We start from the raw sequence: 19,247 nt of genomic DNA, 5'->3' as shown, positions 1-19,247 counted from the left end.
CTAATTTACCCTGAAACCAGGTGTCCATCGGAACCAAACACATTTTTGTAACCACATGAGCAGAGAGTTGAATCTAGTATATTTAGTTTCCAGTCATTCCTCTCTACTCTCTCTCTACAGCACCTTGACCTCTCCGAGCCAGGCTGCAGAATCTTCAGCGTCACAATGTGTTTGATGGTTTTCTGAACCAAGGGTAGAAGAAGACATAGATCACAGGGTTCAAACAGGAATTAAAACACAACAACCAAATCTCGAGGGCTGCAGACGACGCCCCGACCAAGTTGCTCTCAGCCGCAACAGCGAAGCAGTAATACGGACAGGAGCAGAGTAGAAACACGACGATTACAATACCCAGAGTCCTGGCGGCTTTCAGCTCAGACTTCGTAGCTTTCGCAGACTCTGAACGTTCTACAGCTGCGATGTGACCGCGCATGGCTCGAGCCTGAGACACCGCCACCGCAAAGACTCGCAAGTACAAAACGGCAATGATCAGAATGGGGCCTAACAAGGTCACAACAAGATCCACGAGTCCTTCAGCAAAGTTGACGACAACCACACAGTTTCGTAACAGGAGTTAAACCTGCCGGGCTCTTTTAAGAAGTCCTCAGGATCCAGCTGCTGTGGACGGTAGAGAACATCCAACACAGACACACGGAGAGTTTCACCCTCCTCAGGGTCACTTTGGAGGTGTAGAACATGGGCTCGCAAATGGCTATGTAGCGGTCGACCGATATGAGCACCATGCTTCCAACGGACACGCTGATGACGATGAAACCTATAAAGTAATGCGCGCCACACATGAGGTCGCCCAGGTACCAGCAGCCTTGGTTGTGGAGAAGAAGAGCCGGCATCTGCAGGACACCCACACAGAAGTCTGCCACAGCCAGAGAGAGGAGCAGGAGGTTGGTGGTGGTGTGGAGCTGCCTGAAATGGGAGAATATCAACACTGAACACATACATGTAGACGTGTATTTAGCAGTTATAGGACCATGAATTACTCTGTAACATGATTAAATTAAGCACAATATTATTATTACAGTATTTATGTCGCCTGTAATGTTAAAAAACTGATCAATCAAAACTGTTTTCATCAGTGTTTCATCAGCTGGAACCAGAAAAACAAGCATTTCAAAGGCGATGTGGAGAAAATGTGATAATTGATCTGTGCCTGAAGTGGGAGATGGAGATGATGACGAGCAGGTTGAGAGCCACCGTGAGCAGAGTGATGCAGGACAGGACGCTGAAGATGAGCTCCGAGTGAGGGAGCAGCGTCCTCCTGCAGGAGCTGTTGATTCTGGGAAAGCAGAGTTCAGCCTCCTCCGGGGCCTCCATGTCCAGAGAGGGAGGCTGCTGAGCTCTCACTGCCCCCTGATGTGAAGTCTCAGTCTGATTTATCTCGTCTCTTCCTCCACTCCCATATGCAAATTCAATCTTGTCAGAAGGCCGAAGCACAATACGTCAAACTGAGGCTCATAGTGCTGAGTGTCGTCAGGCAGGATAGATGATGAAACAAACTTTAATCAGTAAAGTGCAAACCTCTGCCACGGCCCAGCAGTCCGCTTAAAGGGAAAGTTCACCGAAAAATGAACATACACACACGTGGAGAACGGGAAATAATATGCCCGACTTTACAAGTTTTTTTTATATAGCATTTATTATATATAGTCATTTTTAAATTCATTTTGAATTGCAATAATAAGGATCATTTAAAAATCATATTATCCCGTCAAGCTATATGTGCAAATTCACTCTTCACCTGTCAGACAAGTATTAAAAACTAAATTGGCTGATCACTGTTTTTCACCAGCAAATGGATGTAAAGGGTCAATTAATAGAAACAGTATAAGGGTCTTGAACTGTGTGTGTGTGTGTGTGTGTGTGTGTGTGGATGTGCACGTGTGTGTCCCTGTATGTGGATGTGTGAGTTTGTATCAGGACCTTTACAGTTACTGTTTTACTATTGTTCTCGTTTCTTTTGCTATTTCTCCACATGTCAACCTCGTTTCACTCTGAAGCAGCTTCACATCCAACAGGACTGTGTGTTATTCTCTATGTATTTAAACAATGTTGTTCTGGCCTGTTGTTGTTCTAGGAAACAAGAGTTAGATTACACAAACAATGAAATATGAAATGACCACTTTTGAATCCCCATAACTCACCTGTTCACAACTGCATTATACAAGTTTATCATATTTATATATAAGAATAACTAAAACAAATGAATAACACAGAACATTTGCTGTTTGGCCTCAAGTTGAAACGACAACATATTTGTTCCTGTAATTTTCCTGAATTTCAACAACGAGATCAAGTTGAAATTCATGTTTTAAGAACATTCTTGTTTTAAAGTGAGTTAAAAAACTTTTCTGAAACAAAGCTACAGAACAGAGGAAACTGAAAGTTCTCCATCACTATATCACAGCTGCTATTTATCCATTTATCATTCTATCTTACATGAATTCATCATTGTCAACGATTGTGTCTTTATGTTTAAACGATTATTAACAAACTATATCAATCACAAACTATAAGACCTGTGGGCTCATAGATCATTTATATTTGTTATATTTATACTTGCACAAATACACCACAGCAAATTCCTTGTATGTGTAAACCTGCTTGGCAATAAAACCAGATTCTGATTCTGAATTTATATTAAACATAAGACAAACATTAATGAAAAGGTTTTTACACATATACAGAACAATAATGAGCAGAGATTTGTGCTTTACAACATTAGAACCTCTTTGCATGTTGGTTTAAAGACTCTGTGTGTCGCTACAGTAATTTAATATCTCTGGAGCCAGGTTTCAGTATCTTCAGTGTGAGAATGAGTTTAATACATTTTCTGAACCAGGGGTAGAAGAAGGCGTAGATGACCGGGTTCAGACAGGAGTTAAAATGTGCCAGCCAGATCTCGACGGCTGCAGACGAGGCATCGACGGACGTGTCTTCACCTGCCAGCGTGGGGAAATAGTACGGACAGAAACAAATCAAAAACACAACGACCACGATGCCCAGAGTCCTGGCTGCTTTCATCTCTGCTTTCTTCACAGTCACAGTCCCTGAGCGCTGAGCTGCCACGACGTGAGACCTGATGGCTCGAGCCTGAGCCAGAGCCGCCACAAACACCCTCAGATACAGAACTATGATGACAGCGATGGGGATGATGAAGGTGAAGATGAGGTCAATGACTCCCTCGATGTAACTGATGACGACGACACACTCGCCTGAGCAGGAGTTGGACCTGCCTGGCTGCCGCAGGTGATCGTTCAGCAGCAGAATCCTGTAGAAAACAGAGGAAACCCAACAGAAGCAAACACACACTTGCGCCCGTCTCTTCGTCACTCTGGCGGGGTAACGCAGAGGGTCACAGATGGCGATGTAGCGGTCAAACGATATCAGCACCATGTTGGCCACCGAGGCCGAGGTGATCATGTAGTCGAGGACGTAATACAGCGTGCACACAATGTCACCGAGGAACCAGCATTTCTCCACGTAGATGATTTCAACCGGCATCAGCAGGACGCCGACGAAGAGGTCTGAGATGGCCAGGGAGAGGAGGAGGAGGTTGGTGGGAGTGTGGAGCTGCCTGGAGAGGAAGAATACCATCACTGTACTGTAATACACAGAAGTCATTTCATCAGGTATACCAGCATGGGTTTAAATGAAAGAAAGCAGCTATTATACACAGTAGATAAGAACTCTAATGTGCAGGTGTGACAACATCTGTGAACCTGTGTTTAAAATACAACGTGTGAGAGGATCGTATCTGCCTGAAGTGGGAGATGGAGATGATGACGAGCAGGTTAAGAGCCACGGTGATGATGGAGATGGAGGAGAGCAGGACGTAGATCAGCATGGCCTCGGTGTAAGGGTGGCTGGGCTTCCTGCAGGAGTTGTTGAGTTGTGGGAAGCAGAGTACAGCTCCCCCCGGAGTCTCCATCGTCAGAGGAGAAGCTGCCGACTGCTCAAAGTTGTTCTCTCCAGTCGTACGCTCTTTATCTCGCTCCTCCCGGTGCCTCCTTCATGCCACAGCTCAATGGAGACGTGGGATCCTATGGAGAGCTCCTCCCCAAAGCTTTCCATCATGCACTGGACTGACAGCTGTGGTTTTTCTGTCCATCCCATTCTCATGGAAACCATAATAACAAAACGCTCCTTTGTCTCACTCTCGTTTTATCTCCATTGTCTGGTTTCATTATTATTATGTTGTGGACTACTGGACAGATGACCACAGAACTTGGGGGAAGATGTGAAATGAATCAGGAAAGAACGAATTCCAGGAATTAGGAATTGTTTTTTTACTAACTTTGTGATCGAGGGCATTTTCCAACACTTTCTTTGATTACTCAGAGAATAATTCAAGGATCTTGATGAAAGAAATCAGACATGTTAAAGAGACTGATATTCATGAGCCTGTTCAATTCGGTGCAGATCTAAACATCTGGATCTAGTGAATTTCAATTTGATTTCATGAGCCAGCTGTTGGGCCTTGGCGCATGTCTGAACTCTACTGAGGGACATACTAGTTCTTTTTTTGTAAAGCACCAAAAGTGCTAAATAAATAAACTTTATTATCCCCGCACTGTCATCACTGAACTGTGGATCAGTTAAAAAGACTTAGAAGTTATTAAAAACCAGAGTTTATCTCCAATATTCAGCAGGAAACTTTTAAAATATAAGAATTCGAAACAGAGTTTGGTGGATTTGTTACAGCAGCAGCTCTTCTGGTTCAGGAAGCAGAGGATCATGGGTAATATCCAGTGTTCAGTTGTGTTTCAGGAACTCGACACATTGATAGACTTTGATTTTTCTCTACATGAAAACCAGAAGGAGTCACCGTGTGTGGCAGCAGAGGGCGCTGTTGCTCAGCACATATTACACAGCCTCGCTTTGAGACATCGCTGTCACCAAGCCACACCGCCAGTTGGCTCCAGTGGTCACATGTGGTGTTTTATTTAAAGGGATATTTCACAGAAAAATGACAATTCGCCCATTATCACCACTCTGCTGATCGAGGGTGGGTGAAGTGTGCTGAAATGTCCTCTGAAATGTCCTCTGATGTGTCCTACGAGCGGCGTGATATCTTCACGGACCCTCGGAAGCACCATCGTGTAGCTAAGTCCGCTAGTTTAGCCACTTCCGTTGGACTTTCAGGCTGAAAACATGGTGTTAATGACCTCGCTTCCAGTTGAACGGCCGGGGCTTGCAGACACTGGGTGACTCCACACGAGCAGAACGGAGGCATGTTGTGGTCTTTCTGTTGTTTGTCTGAAGTCTCGGTCACCACTTTCTTTAATTGTATTGATTCGGCTGCTGCAAAGTTTACTTCTGAGACTCCAGAAGTAAACTTTGGAGTTTACTTCCCCCCCCATCGAGACGAGATGAATTTAAATACAAACCATTTACAGGCCATCATGAAACTGGGCCTTCACTCTGATCTCAGCTACAAACCTGTACAAACGATTCAGATGCCGTCGTGGGGGAAATAATGAATCATGTTAACGCCTCAAAGCTGCTTCTGTGGTCGTTTCTGCTTCAGTCGGTCCAAGACCACATGTTGCATGATGACATGCACGTACATGTAAACATCTAAAAGGTTTTAAAATACCAGCCTCACTATTACGTCTGGTAAAGAGACGTCTGTTAAACTGTTGTAACCTGTTTGTGAGGCTGATATCACAAGAGGTTAGTTTAGGTGGATTAGTTTGTGATTTGGGCCAGTGGGTCACGTCAGGTTCATGTTGATGTGTCGTGGCTGAAGTGAAAGTCCAAATTTACTTGTTTACTTTGAACTGTTGGTGAGCAGAGCAATAGTTGCATCATGTGTTTGATCGTGTGTTGATGTCGAGTTTGTGTTGTGCTGCAGTGACGCCTCTGATTGCAGTCGTGTCATTATGGGACGCTAATGAAAGCAGGTGTGAAACTGTCCTCATCCGCAGAGGTGCAGCTCATGGGTCACACCGAGCCCTGCAGGGGTTTATTAACACAACGTGTGTGTGTGTGTGTGTGTTTGTGTGTTTGTTTGGTAAAACTTCCTGTTTTGACGGTACAGAAATTAGGGACAATAACTAAAATGTCACTCAAGTTCATATCCCCACCGAGGTCCAACAGTTCCCTCATGAACCTACATTTAAATCTGCACACAACCAATGGGAAGGGACGACAACATAACCTCATTAGCGGAAAACACAACTCATTACATTCCACTGATGCTTTTTATTGATTATACACTTTCATAATAAAGGTAAATGAACATGACTTTTATTCTGACCAGGTTCAAGTTCCTCTTGGATTTCAACAATCATACCAAAGCTCTACAGGAGGATCGACCCTAACTCTAACCCACATGGTGGCGCTGTCACCAGTTGCATCTGTATAAAACCTCATAGCCAACTCTTCATAGTCTGTATAGTCTGGAGAACACTAAGGAAGCCCCGCTCACACATTCAGCTGAGAATATATTCCATACCTCTCCTGCAGAAATCATTTACACCCCGACAGGGAAAACAAGCCCAGAAACCCCCAAATCAAGACCAAACATATTCAAAGCTTAGAAAGGATCAGCATTGACGTCTGGTGCCAGCATAGATCTGTAGAAAGATCAGTGACTCTTCACCAGGACAGGAAACCTTCTGTGTCCTGAGCTTCGGTCGTTCCGAGTCTCCATGGAAACCTGAGAAAATAACCAAACCCAAGTTATAGTCAGTCATTGATCTATACCCAACGCTTGGTGCTTGCGCAATCGACAACAATGACAGATGTTGAAGCCTCCAACGCATAAGGGGGACCCCTACATCCGTCAGCAGGGGAATTGCACTTACTCAATAAGACCAGGTCAGTTTGATGAAGGCAGGGTTTTCATCCTCATACTTTGACATGGTGGACCTGCGTCTTCTCTCACCCGCGCCACATGTCTGAGGAAATCAAATGACAGAAGTTCAGTTTGAGGCCCAACATCAAAACAAAATATCTACTCACATAACTTTATATAACTTAATATGATTATCTGTGTGTGTGTTTATGTGAATCTAGTCAGGAGCTGTCGACCTACCGGGATGCAGGTGTTACCCTTCTTGACACACAGCACGACTCTGCAGTGCAAAAAGACCTCACCATCCTTGCCAAAGAACTGGAATGTGTGAAAGGAGAAACTGTTGGATGCTCCCTGTCCGTTGTTCTTCACCGTCACCGTGGAGTCCACGGGGTTAGGGCAGCTACTCAAACAGACAGAAGAGCAGACATGAAGGGGGTATGATCCCCACGAGCATCTTTGTGTGTCTCAGCCATAGAGTGTTTAAAGATAGATGACATGAAAGCTCAGAAAAAGTGAGGCCAAAATATTTGGATCAGGTAAAACATTGGGCTGAGGTCGGGTTTGTGCCAGAAAAACAGAATCTCTGTCGGGTTCGGGTGAGGCTCGGTTAGTTTCCTCTCAGGCTGGGTCGTGATTGGTGGAGCTCGTGTATCAGTGAGACCTTGATACCGCTCCACAATCACTGGGATATTTTTGGCTTCATGTTTGCACAGTGGGAGGAAATGGAGACGTATCGTCATGCAGTCTGTGATCTCACCCTTTGATGATGAGGTCATATCTCAGGCTTCCGTTTGGGCTGGGCTGGTCGGTCGCCCAGCAGGACTCCGTCACCAAAACAACCATTTCATCATCCAGCCCATCCGCGTTCAGCTCCACCAACAACTTCTCGTCCAGTTGCGTTTCACCCCTTTGTTGTAAGGCTTCCTTGGTGTCAGTGTCCCTGAAGGCCTTCATGGAGAGATTGTAAATCCATTGTCCAGAAGTAATATGATGGGTGATGGAGCTGAAAAGGCAAAGACAGAATTCAGTTCAGTCTTCCTCTCTTAAAAAGTTAAGCTCAGTTGTTGGTTCTCAAAGGCGTCCCCTCTGGAACCGTACACCCAGCACTCACCTGTCACTGAGTGTGAAGGCAAAGTTCCTGATGTCCGGCTGATCGTAAAGACATGAGAAGTCCACATGAACCGAGTCCTGACGGTGGATGATGCCGTACGTGGAGCTGTTCCGGTTCACGATGGTGTTCTTGTAGATGATTTGGCTGGTGTTTGCCTGTAGGGACACACGGAGAAAAACATTGTTACTGCACATTCATTTAAACATTTAAGGCTGCAGCAGTTACTCTATATTCTCCTGAGAGGTACCCACCAGGATCACGGTTCCACAGGTTTTGTGCGTGTCAAAGCTGAACGTCACCATGTGGGTCTCATTGTCCATTTGACCTTTGCAGTCCACGTCATTGAGATGTAAGACAGAGAAGTCGATGCCTTTGTCCTCCAAGAGACATTTAGCCATAGTCAGCTTAGCAGCTTTCTGCTCGCAGACCATTGGCTCTCCTGACAACATATAAAGATCGGTTAGCTTTTGTCCAAATAGCAGGAAGGAGGAACATGCAGATGTAAATTCAACGTTGAATAAGATCTTTTAAGGGGACTGACAAACGGGCACTTTCCAGAGTTTATATCATGTCTCTTTAACATTACTTCTTAATGTTATTACATGCACGAAAAAGATTGTTAACATTTATATTCATATCATGTTTGGAATTATTTGATGCCAAATCTCTTCATTGGGCCAAAGGAATTGAACATGCAAGCCAATGAAACACACAGGGCCTCGTTAGGAGGTTTCTCACCACGACAGATGACACATCATCTATTCAGATCCTCTAATTCCTGAAGTGAGGTCTATGGATATTCCAGTTATTCCGTAAATCTGAGACAAATGATAAAAAGAGTTGTGACTGTCTTGAGTCAAAGCCGACTCACCAAAGGAGCCGGTTGATTTGTACTTGGAGGCGAACATGGCCCGGCAGACGCAGCCGGTTCCCCCTTTGTTCTTCTGCCCACAGAACTCGTGATCACTGCAGAACGTGTCTTGACAGAAGCCGTGATAGAAAGCAGCTGCAAACACACACGCAGATACAGGTGTTGATCGCAGACAATGATCACAGAAGGTTCACAAGAAAATTTCAGTACATGTGAGTGACTGTATTTGAGTCTGATTCAACAAAGCAGGCCTGTAACGTGTAATGTTTCAGTTCCAGTGCTGAGATTTGCAACTGGAAACTGGAGCCTGTCTTTATGTTGAAGTAGAGATAACTCGTCTTATTTTAAACCATAAAACAGAAGATACTGAGTCACAGCCTTACAGCATCGGGTCTGCGACTTCCATTCCTCCACTGTGATGTTGGAGAGGCTGCAGGCTCCGGCGTACGCCTCCAGGAACTGACATTTGAGACCATCCACTTCAGGGTAATTACACAGCGTTTGTGTGCAGGCAGTAATGAAGGGTTGTGGGTCATGTTGCATGTTGCAAGCACTAAAGGGAGCCTGCTTCAGGAGGTTACACCTGTTCCAGTGAGGCAGAGGATAAAGACGGGACATTAAATAATAATAATTATTATATCAATTACTTTTCAAAGTTACAAAGTGCTTTACAAAGTTAAAACAAGATCAAATATGACAGGACAGCTCTTGATCAATGTGGCTCTTTCTAAAATCAACCCACCTCTCTTTCATGTCATCAATCCAGCAAATCTTAATTAAAGTGAGCTGTTCTGCCAAATGTTCTGCAAAACCGGTGAGGATACATACACGAAGGTGGAGCTAACTAGCTAACTGTAGGTAGAGTGAGTGTAGTAACTTGCATTCAAGCTAAAATACTGCTAATGCTAATACTATACTCTTGTTTTCACGACGTTATTGTGATAAGGGTTATGGACAGAGAAACCTCCAGTTCGTCTAATTCCAGGATTCAGTACAACTTAGTTCAGTTTTGCATTTACCAGTCAGTTGAGGTGCTGCAGTTGATAGTCGGGTCCGCAGCCTCGTTATACTGCGTGTCACAGCTGTGGGGCAATAAGCAACGTCAGATCAGTTCATTTTATCTGAGCTACAACTTGGCTCGTGTGGGACACTGTGTTCGAGGTCTCACCCGGTGACACTGTGTGTGGAGACTTTCTCTTCACTCACAGTCCGACTGGAATTTCCACATAAACCGTGTGCGTCTGGTCCATTTGGCCCTGACCAGGTTCAGAAAGGAGAAGTGACGGATCAACGAACTTTGCAAGTGGAGCAAAACAAAGGCTTCAAATAGTGACGAGCAGATCGAGACCGAACGTAGTGATTCTAGCATTAGCGTCTCATATTAGATCATCTTAAATATTTGATATGTACCGTTTAAGAGCCTTGTGTTTTGCATGTGACTCAGTTATTAACAAAGAAAGGTAGCAGATGGTGGTTGTGATCAAATAAACCCATCAATCAGCACTTCATGTCCACTTTAATGCAGATGACAAACAGATCAAATGCAACATATACATGCAGAAAAGTACATATATTTTAAATAGTACTCATATCACTGTCTATACCAAGTCACACAAATATGATTCTCATTAGGTTTGTGGTGCCTGTTCAGCGTAGATGAATTTGACTACATACATCACCCCCAACATGGCACCTTCAGCCTCAGCCCAAATATAATTCCTTTATAATTACTAAGAATCAAGGATTTAGATTGTACCTGTCAAGTGGACGTGAGTGATGGAGCCATCGAAGTGGACAGAAACTGTGAAGTTGAAGGCGGACATCTTAGCCGTCACTCCAGTTTGGTCCTTGGTGAGCTCCACACCACGGACCAGCATCGCTGTGGTGTTGAGTCTGAGCTCTCTGGTGTCAAGCTTCATCACAGCAGCGGAGCAACGAGTCAGAACAAAGACCACGTGCAAAATGTTGAATCCAATTTTAACTTTTTTCATAGTTAGCATGGTTTTCATTATTAAAGAAAGAAACAAGCATCACAATCATCTGTCTACTGATTCCAGAAATCTCTCGCATATCTCGAGAACCGTTCATCTTATGTCCAATTCAGTCATACGATTCAATATTAAATTAATAAACTCTAGCGCTCTGTATCAACGGCGGCTGGGACGGCTGTCGATCAAGACAACAGCAACATCAGCAGATTCTCCAGTTCAGGGTTCTTTCACCAAACTTTGAACAAACAGAACGAACAGCTCTTTGTGCAGCAGCGGGTTCTATGGACCGTAACTCACCAGAACTCGACTCCCTTGTTCCAGAGAGATTTGAACTCCCGCCGTGTCCAGCTGCAGGATCACACGTTTCAAAAAGCTGAAGTCTTTACGGCGTCTCTCCTGGAAGACGCCCACCACCTGGAAGCCGGGGATGGATGAGGTCTTGAACAGAGTGTAGCCACAGCGGTCCGGGACAGCGTGGACCTGCCCTGCGAAACCGATGACCGTGGAGCCGATCACGGTGCACACGTTGTTTGAGATGCAGCTGATGGAAGCGGAGGAGCATATTCAAACGGGACAAAACACCATCAGTGTTTGGTAACGACTGAAACTCATGAAGAACTTATGGAATTTGATGTTACCTGCCATTTCCATTGCAGCGCTCCATGGGACCACAGTCACTGACAGCAGCAGCAACTCCACTCGCATCACAGGAAACAGTGGAGCAGATGCTTGGGTCTCGACCTGTCGTGTTTGTCTTGTAAACAACGCCTAGAAGTCAGGGAAACTATATTTAGGTGGTTTAAAAAATCACCAAAGTCTCAAGAAAGCATAATTGTGATTTAGAACATTTGGTTTTTGCTTTTGAGGTCTAAAATTGGATTTTAAAAACCACTTTGTTTACTAACCAGAGAGTCTACATCCGCTTATGTCTGTGATGACACCTGCTCTTGTTTCATTTGTATGGAATATCTGTTTAGAGACTGTGAGGCCATTGACCTGCTCGTCTACTTCCTGGAAAGTGCCAAAAAACAAATGTTTAGTAATCTGTCCAAGACTTCGACAGATTTATCGTTAATAAATCGGGATTAAACACGAGACTCAACACAACCAACAGGAGAATGACCGACTCATACCCGTCATACTCTCCTGATTAATTTACTCACGACATCAAAAGGAGTGTATCCAGAATACGTCTGGATTGCCAGAATCGCTTGTGGCCCAAAATTGCCAAGTTCAATTTGTTGAATCTGAGAAGAGAATTTGGACAAAACACAGGAAAGAAATGTTTTTAAAATCAGAAGAGCTGAAAACAACACGGGTCAGAACAAGTCCCCGTCAGATTCTCACCTCCGATTGTTGACTGTCATTTAATGTAATCACGTTGACACATTTCCCAGCGAGCTTCAGGTTCGGTAGAAGGTCATGGACCCCAGATCCAGTTGGGATTTCTCTTGCGTATATGTTCATGCTACCTCTGTCAGCCGTTCCTCCAGACATCAGGATGCAGTCGTTCTTGATTCCAGGTTCGTACTCGCCATTGAAGCAAACAGCAAATCTGCTGGCGTTGAAGCCCACCTGTTGGACAGGAGGAGACACAACATCCATAATAACATGTCAGCTTGTAAACATTTGATTATTTAGTTATTTACGTAATTGGTAGGTTGATTAAAACACATTGACTGTATATTACTCACATATACTTTGTCATATCTCTGTCCGTAGTAGGTGATGGGGCACGACGTGATGTTCATCTCACCTGAACTGGTAAAGTTCTGGCTTGTTGTCGTTGCCGTACCTGAAGATATTGAGACACATGGTTTTTGGTTGGATCTGTTGTTACATTAAGAGTAAACTTAGATCTCAGGAGTCAATTTGTCAAGGTTTATTTTTATGATTTAAGAAAATAAAAGAAGAGGTCATATTTTCAAAGTAAAGGGCTGACTTGGGTGTATGAGGTGACAGTGAAGGGCCAATCAGGTTCCACCTCTTGTAGCTTCATTACTCTGTTTGAAAGATGTGTCTCAATTCAGCGGCTGCGTCCTTCAGAGCTTCCATTTGAAAGCTGATTGCGTCACAGTGGCGCGAATAGACTTTCTCTTTTCGAAGCTATTTCAAATGCGTCCTTTCATCCCAGAGAATCAAAGGTTGGATCCATCCTATAGCCCAACTTATCCCAGGATTCATTCCCCCTCAGTGACAAACCCCTTTCATGGAGGTAAAGGCGTCGGCAAGCGAGGAGACGCCAAATGCTTGACTGTCACGCTTCAACTCAACCGAACAGCTAATGGTACTAAAACCTTCTCAGCGTGTCCAGCTCTAATTTGCCCTTTGAATTCAGACACATCTGTATTGGTCACTGAGGAAGTTCTACAAGTCCTCCAGGTGTTTCCAGGTTGTCGTCCTTTACAAGTTCTTCAGGAGGTTTCTATTTTTATCGGGGATTTTAGGATCCTCTGACTGAAAATATGATGTTATTTTAATATTAATTCTGGCAGAACATCACATAACACTTTTCTTTTTCGTTAATTTGTCGCTCGTCTGTAGGAGGCTTACTAACGACATCTTATCAGTGTGAAAGAAGTGAGTGGTTGTGTGCGAGTTGTGAAACCTCTCACCTGCGAGCACACTGAGTGCAGCCAGGTATAATATGCAGAACATGCTGGCGGCCGATCGGGATCTGAAACACAGTTACACACACTTGTAAAGTCTCCGTTACACTTTTTCCAAACTGAAAATTGTGCAAAAGTATAAAATGGACGTATTTAAATTGTGATGTTTTTCATTTTCTCCTCTTCCCCCAAATCATGAATAAAAGCATTTATGAAATCTTTTCCACTGTGAAGTAAATCCAGTCACTCGTGTTACAGATTGAAGTATCATTTGCATCACAAAGCAGTTTAACATTTAACTGCTTATCGGCCGTCACTGTCCCATGTTCCATTCTCAACTGGTGCATTCAAACTAAATTCAACACGTATGCATTTATATATTTCTAAAGTGATTTTCAACTTCTTTATTTGATGAATTCAGTCGGAGAGACAAAGAGGGGAACAACTCACATGGGAACTAAACATTCAGCCATCGAGCCTCCAACTAAATGACATTAACACTGTTAACACAATCGATGGGACCGTTAATAAATATTGAATTTGTTTTTCTTTTCTTTTTTTTAAACAGCAAAAACGATCCACACGTATGAATGACCCTCGTAGCTACAAACAAAACAAAGCACAAGGTGTGAGTTACCTTTTTATTAAAATGTCTGTATTGTCAGATGTGCAAATATCACTTCTTCTGAAAGATTAGAGATTAAAATGTATTAACAAACCAGGAAAAGTGCTTCAAAAATAACGTTATTATTATTATTATTATTATTAAGTATCCTGTCTTAAAAGTCATTATTCCTCATATTAACTGACAGGAGGGGAAGTTTCCAGGATTTTCTTACCGTGGTAGGAACTGAAGCGCAGCAGCTTTGTGTTGGAGGAGACGTTTCACTGTGTGGACGACTCAGGTCTCTGTCTGACAGCGTGCTGAGGTGTCTCTGTGTCTGTTCACTTGTTTTAACCTCAGCACAGTCAGGACATTCTCGTTCTGGCTTCTGTCACGGAACATTCCAGGCTCCAAACACTGTGTAATTAACTGAGGGTTAGTGATGCAGACTGCGATGACAACCTGACACTGTTCAGGTGTCAAGCTCATCAACACCATCGTTCAAAGATTCCTCCTGAAGGAGCACAGAGACTTAACGAGCACGTTGCTCCAACTATTCATCAGTAACAACATTCAACACAGTGTTCAAACAGTGTTATGACTCAAACTATACGTTGTTACAGTGTTGTGGATACACGGCCCAGATTGGTCTATAAACATTTTAATATCTATTCCACGTATTCTCTGAGTGTCTTTAAAGTGTCGGCGGAACCCAGAGAACAACTATATGATGATTAAATGCTCCTTCGTCAGCCACCATGTTCGAACCCAGAACATTCTTGTTGTGAGCCCACAGTAACAACCACTGCACCACCGTACCACCCAGTCCAAAAGACATCCTTCATCTATACTGCTCATCCTTTAAGGGTACATAAAGTATAAAGTTTATCTATCATTAACAAGGCAATTCAAAGTGCTTTATATATAATGTGAACAGCATCAAGACAAATTATAAAAGCAACATGAGACAAAACAACAAAAAGATGCATTTGAAAAGAAATTAAAAGTTAAATGTTAAAGAGTTAAATAGAGAATAAAAATCAAATAAATCAAATCAAAAATAAAAGAGTTAAAATACCAGTTTAGTGTAAGAAATGGGTAATAAGTGGATTTAACAAAAGGCCGTGGCAAACACAGTAAAGTCTTCAGCATTGCTCTGAACGATGATCTCTGCTTCTCCATGTTTAGTTTTGATTCTGGGGACAGAAAAGCACCTGAGACTTAGAGAACATGCAGACTCCAGACAGAGCTGACTTCTTCTTTAAAGAGAATTCAAATGTCTGAAATAACCTTTCTGGCCTTTAAGCACGAAATGGTTACAACCTGCAAATCCCTGCTCACGGCTGTATTTATATTTAGCTCTGTAACACACACTATATACAACTGGTTGGACATGCTGGCTTTTTAAAAACTATTGTACAAGACAAAACAGAATCTTTAGAAGCTTAAATGCTGAATTGATCTGGTCTGGAATGTAACGGGGCAGGAAAGAGATTGACGGGCTCATTGTTCAGTGTCGTCAGCGCTTTGGCTCCAGGGAAGAAGACGGCGTGATGACAAGTTCAGGTTTGTTCAACCAATCACAAAGTGCAAAAAGTTACCGCTTTACATAACATCACACAAATGCAGACACGCACGTTAACTCCAAGATGTATGCAAATCCTGACACGTGACATGTGTTCATAGGTCTCCACGTGTGTGTCAGGGATGTAAACTGTGTTTTTTATTCAGGAGCAGCCTTTGGAGAACGCGGTCTACCCGGCCCACGAAGACCACCTCCGCCAAAAAGTTGGACACGACAAGAAAGTTGGCTTTTTGTGTGGCGTTTGCTGTTCGGTCGAGTTGATTGGATGTTACCTCTTGGAAAAGCGGTTCATCGCTGAAGCGGGGTCCACCAGTTGGACCCTTTGTTTCTCTGTGATCAGAGGACGCATGTGTTGCAGCCTTTTGAAGGAGCCATCAGGAGTTGTCCATCTTTATTTACAATCTGTGGTTTATATAATGAGCCTAACGGGGCAATGATAAACAAAGAAAAAGGAAAAGCTTCGTAAATCTAAAAAGATGAACGCCGAACAGTGGAGGAAGGGAGGGTGACATGAAGTCGGGGGAATAGATGATGCAAGAAAAAAGAAGAAGTGACTGAAGAAAGGAGAAGTTTGGTGGTTGCCGTGGAGAGAGAACTGTCACCAGAGAGAAGGAGGGAGGTGCGTGGTGGAGAGATAAATCAGGTCTGGGACTGAGGTGCTTCAGTGGGCTTCTCGCCTCCTCCTTCGCTCTGGTGATGCAAACGTTCCAGGAGGCTCAGCTCTGTTTCCCGCTGCTCCTCAACTCGTCCTGCAAGAAGCTCGTGCTCCCTCAGCCTGTGAGAACGATCTCCTTCCTCCTGCTGTCGTCCATGTCTCTGCTCACGGTGATGCTCAACCTGCTGGTCATCATCTCCATCTCACACTTCAGGTCATCAGATGTGTTTTGAATGTATTTATTTGACTTCTCACAGATTTCCGACTGCGGCGGCTGCCGGTGCAATGATAACTGATGCTGTAAATGATGTGAAGTATTGGGTGTCTTTCCTCCCCAGGCAGCTCCACACTCCCACCAACCTCCTCCTCCTCTCTCTGGCTGTCTCTGATTTCCTCATCGGCTTCCGCATATCCTTTCAAATCGTGCTCCTCGACAGCTGCTGGCTGCTCGGTGACCACATATGTGTTGTGTTTATCATTTTGGATTACATCATCACCTCTGCCTCCATAGGAACCATGGTGCTGATATCGATCGACCGCTACGTGGCTATTTGTGACCCCATGCATTACCCGATCAAATTCTCTCAGAGAAGAGTTAAAGTCCACGTGTGTTGGTGTTGGGCGGCTTCAGCTCTGATTCAGATTGTGCTGCTGAGGGACAACCTGATAGACCCGGGCAGCTCCCACTCCTGCTCCGGAGAATGTGCGTTAGTTCAGGATCAAGTTTCTGGACTTGTTGATCTACTTCTGTCCTTCATCGGCCCGGTCAGCATCATCATCGTTCTGCATGTGAGGGTGTTCCTCGTGGTCGTGGCTCAGGCCCGCGCCATGCGCTCCCAAATCACAGCCGTCGCTCTGGTGAAAGTCAGAGTCAAGAAATCTGAAATCAAAGCAGCCAGGACCCTCGGTGTTGTCATTGTTCTGTTTCTGATTTGTCTCTGTCCATATTTTTGTGCTTCACTCACGGGCCAGGGCCAGTCCGTCAACATTATATCTGATACCTTTCTGATATGTCTGTTTTACTTAAACTCCTGTCTCAACCCCATGTTCTTCGCCTTCTTCTACCCCTGGTTCAGAAAATCCATGAAACTCATCGTTACACTGCAGATACTGAAGTCTGGCTCCTCTGACTCCAAGTTGGTGAAGAGCGAGCGGAGACACTGAACAAATACGATGTTTTTTATGATGCACGTTTCATGCACGGGTATATTCCAGATTTATTGTACAGAAACGGAGTTAAAGGAAATCAATTCAAAGTCAAAAGGTTAAAAAGAGTAAAAGAGGTGAAGAGATGGAAAAAGGTAAAGTAATAACTCACAGTTTAATTCACGTCCAACAATCCTCTGCATATCTGTTGTTAACTTATACATATATATATTTCTATAGAGTTAAAATTGTCACTCCTCTAATATATATAATTTTATAGTATTGTATTTGACTTTTTTACATTAAGCTCTTTTACATTGTTTTATTTGAATGTATTTCATGATTGCTCTAATTACACTGCTGAGCGGACCTGTTCTTGTCCTTCTGCACTTTCCATTGTACTGTTTAAACCTGGATTAGCTTGAATATGACAAATAAAACTTGAAACTTGAAACTTGAAGAATGAATTTGTATAAATAGTTGGACATAAGACGATGTGGGTATTTTTATGCTTTAGGGGGGTTGATAAAGACACTTTGGGTTTGTGGTCTTGTAAATATTTCAGGAGACACTTAGGAGCTGTGTCACCACCGAGAGGAAAACTAACACTGTAACAGAGAGAAAGGTTAAAAAACTAAACAAAGCCAAACAAATCCCATAAACTTAAAGGGGACATAGCATGCCCATTTTACCACAAGTTGATATGGTTCCTTGGGGTCTTAATGAAATGTCTGTAACATACTTTGGTCAAAATACCACAAGGATCATATAAAACAGCTCCTTTTTACCCTGTATAAAACAGCCCTCCACAGAGCGACCTGTTTTGAGTGCCTGTTCCTTTAAATGCTAATGAGCCAGCTCCCCCCCCATGATTTTAAACGATATAAATTACATATTTTATATGATATAAATTATCAAATATGCATCCCATACTTTGTATTCCCCTTCTGTTGTCCTGGAGTTTTAATTTTCCCAATCACATAATTAAATGTCCCCCTCTGCCCATCCACTACAAGCACACAAGCAGACAGACAGAGAGAGAAAGAGAGGTGGAGGGGGGGCTATGAAGACCATCATTTACCCCCGAACCCCGACATTCAACGGGTACAACAACAAGCGGAGAAAGCAGAATCGCGGGCTGACCTTATATATACAGTCTATGGGGCTGACCAAGGCCATGTAGGGAGACTTCCAGTGTATTGTTACGACACATTACACAGGAAGCTCATTCCAGTCACTCAAGCATGACGTTTCTGACTTAGAGGAACCATAACAAAACGCACAAGTGTTTTTGGGTTGGTAGACATGAGCCAGATACCCACATTAACGTGTAGAAGCACTAACAAAGTGGAATTTGCATGCTATGTCCCCTTTAACATAAAATATATAAAATAAAATGTTTATAAAAGCTTTTGCAGATAAATGAGAATCGTTATTTTTAATAACTAGGATTTAACACCTTCAGTAAAGTGACAACACTGAAGGTTCTGCAGAGAAAGAATGTAGAAACCATGAACTCTTGCATAACAGATAATATCCACGTTCTACATTCCAGGTTGATTGAACTTGTCGGATGTTCGTATCTCTACTGAGGCACATTCTAGTTTAGTGTCTGTCACACGAGCTCTGGAGTTGATTTCTACTGTCTCTGGAATAATAAAGATAATCTGTCATTCAAACATCTTGTTATTCAGATAAACTTTTCACTGTCTCATGAAAAACATCTTTAGTTGTGGCAGCAACATGCTCCCGTAATGTAAATCATTTTTTTTAATCAGATTTATTCTTTTCACCTCTTTATTTCTTATTTTTATAACTCTGCTCTCTTTTTTAAAAATCTATTTCCTTTTGTTTA

General features: G+C 43.3%; 3 protein-coding genes and 1 pseudogene across 3 annotated transcripts; 1 reads left to right on the top strand and 3 right to left on the bottom strand.

Moving 5' to 3' along the window:
• LOC124854611 lies at nucleotides 1-1,335 on the bottom strand (annotated as a pseudogene).
• A 1,443-nt stretch (nucleotides 1,336-2,778) lies between these two features.
• LOC118120223 (trace amine-associated receptor 13c-like) lies at nucleotides 2,779-3,946 on the bottom strand. The gene is made up of 2 exons (XM_035174990.2): nucleotides 3,777-3,946; nucleotides 2,779-3,592 (listed from the first exon to the last, which is right to left on the bottom strand). The coding sequence occupies exons 1-2, from the start codon at nucleotides 3,944-3,946 to the stop codon at nucleotides 2,779-2,781; spliced, it is 984 nt and encodes a 327-aa protein (XP_035030881.2).
• Nucleotides 3,947-7,024: 3,078 nt separating this feature from the next.
• LOC118120046 (alpha-tectorin) lies at nucleotides 7,025-13,451 on the bottom strand. Its single transcript, XM_035174654.2, has 15 exons — nucleotides 13,402-13,451; nucleotides 12,488-12,569; nucleotides 12,141-12,368; nucleotides 11,953-12,040; nucleotides 11,432-11,561; nucleotides 11,091-11,334; nucleotides 10,559-10,715; nucleotides 9,971-10,058; nucleotides 9,822-9,884; nucleotides 9,186-9,385; nucleotides 8,803-8,937; nucleotides 8,183-8,370; nucleotides 7,932-8,086; nucleotides 7,578-7,823; nucleotides 7,025-7,220 (listed from the first exon to the last, which is right to left on the bottom strand). The coding sequence occupies exons 1-15, from the start codon at nucleotides 13,449-13,451 to the stop codon at nucleotides 7,025-7,027; spliced, it is 2,250 nt and encodes a 749-aa protein (XP_035030545.2).
• Nucleotides 13,452-16,284: 2,833 nt separating this feature from the next.
• Nucleotides 16,285-17,410, top strand: LOC118120044 (trace amine-associated receptor 13c-like). Its single transcript, XM_035174652.2, has 2 exons — nucleotides 16,285-16,460; nucleotides 16,585-17,410. The coding sequence occupies exons 1-2, from the start codon at nucleotides 16,288-16,290 to the stop codon at nucleotides 17,408-17,410; spliced, it is 999 nt and encodes a 332-aa protein (XP_035030543.2). The 5' UTR covers nucleotides 16,285-16,287.
• The last annotated feature ends 1,837 nt before the right edge of the window (nucleotides 17,411-19,247 follow it).

This window comes from Hippoglossus stenolepis, chromosome 13, assembly GCF_022539355.2.
Source record: "Hippoglossus stenolepis isolate QCI-W04-F060 chromosome 13, HSTE1.2, whole genome shotgun sequence".
NCBI classification, from domain to species: Eukaryota; Metazoa; Chordata; class Actinopteri; order Pleuronectiformes; family Pleuronectidae; genus Hippoglossus; species Hippoglossus stenolepis.
The sequence above is the reverse complement of the archived record's forward strand: the minus strand, read 5'-3'. Positions and strand labels throughout refer to the sequence as shown.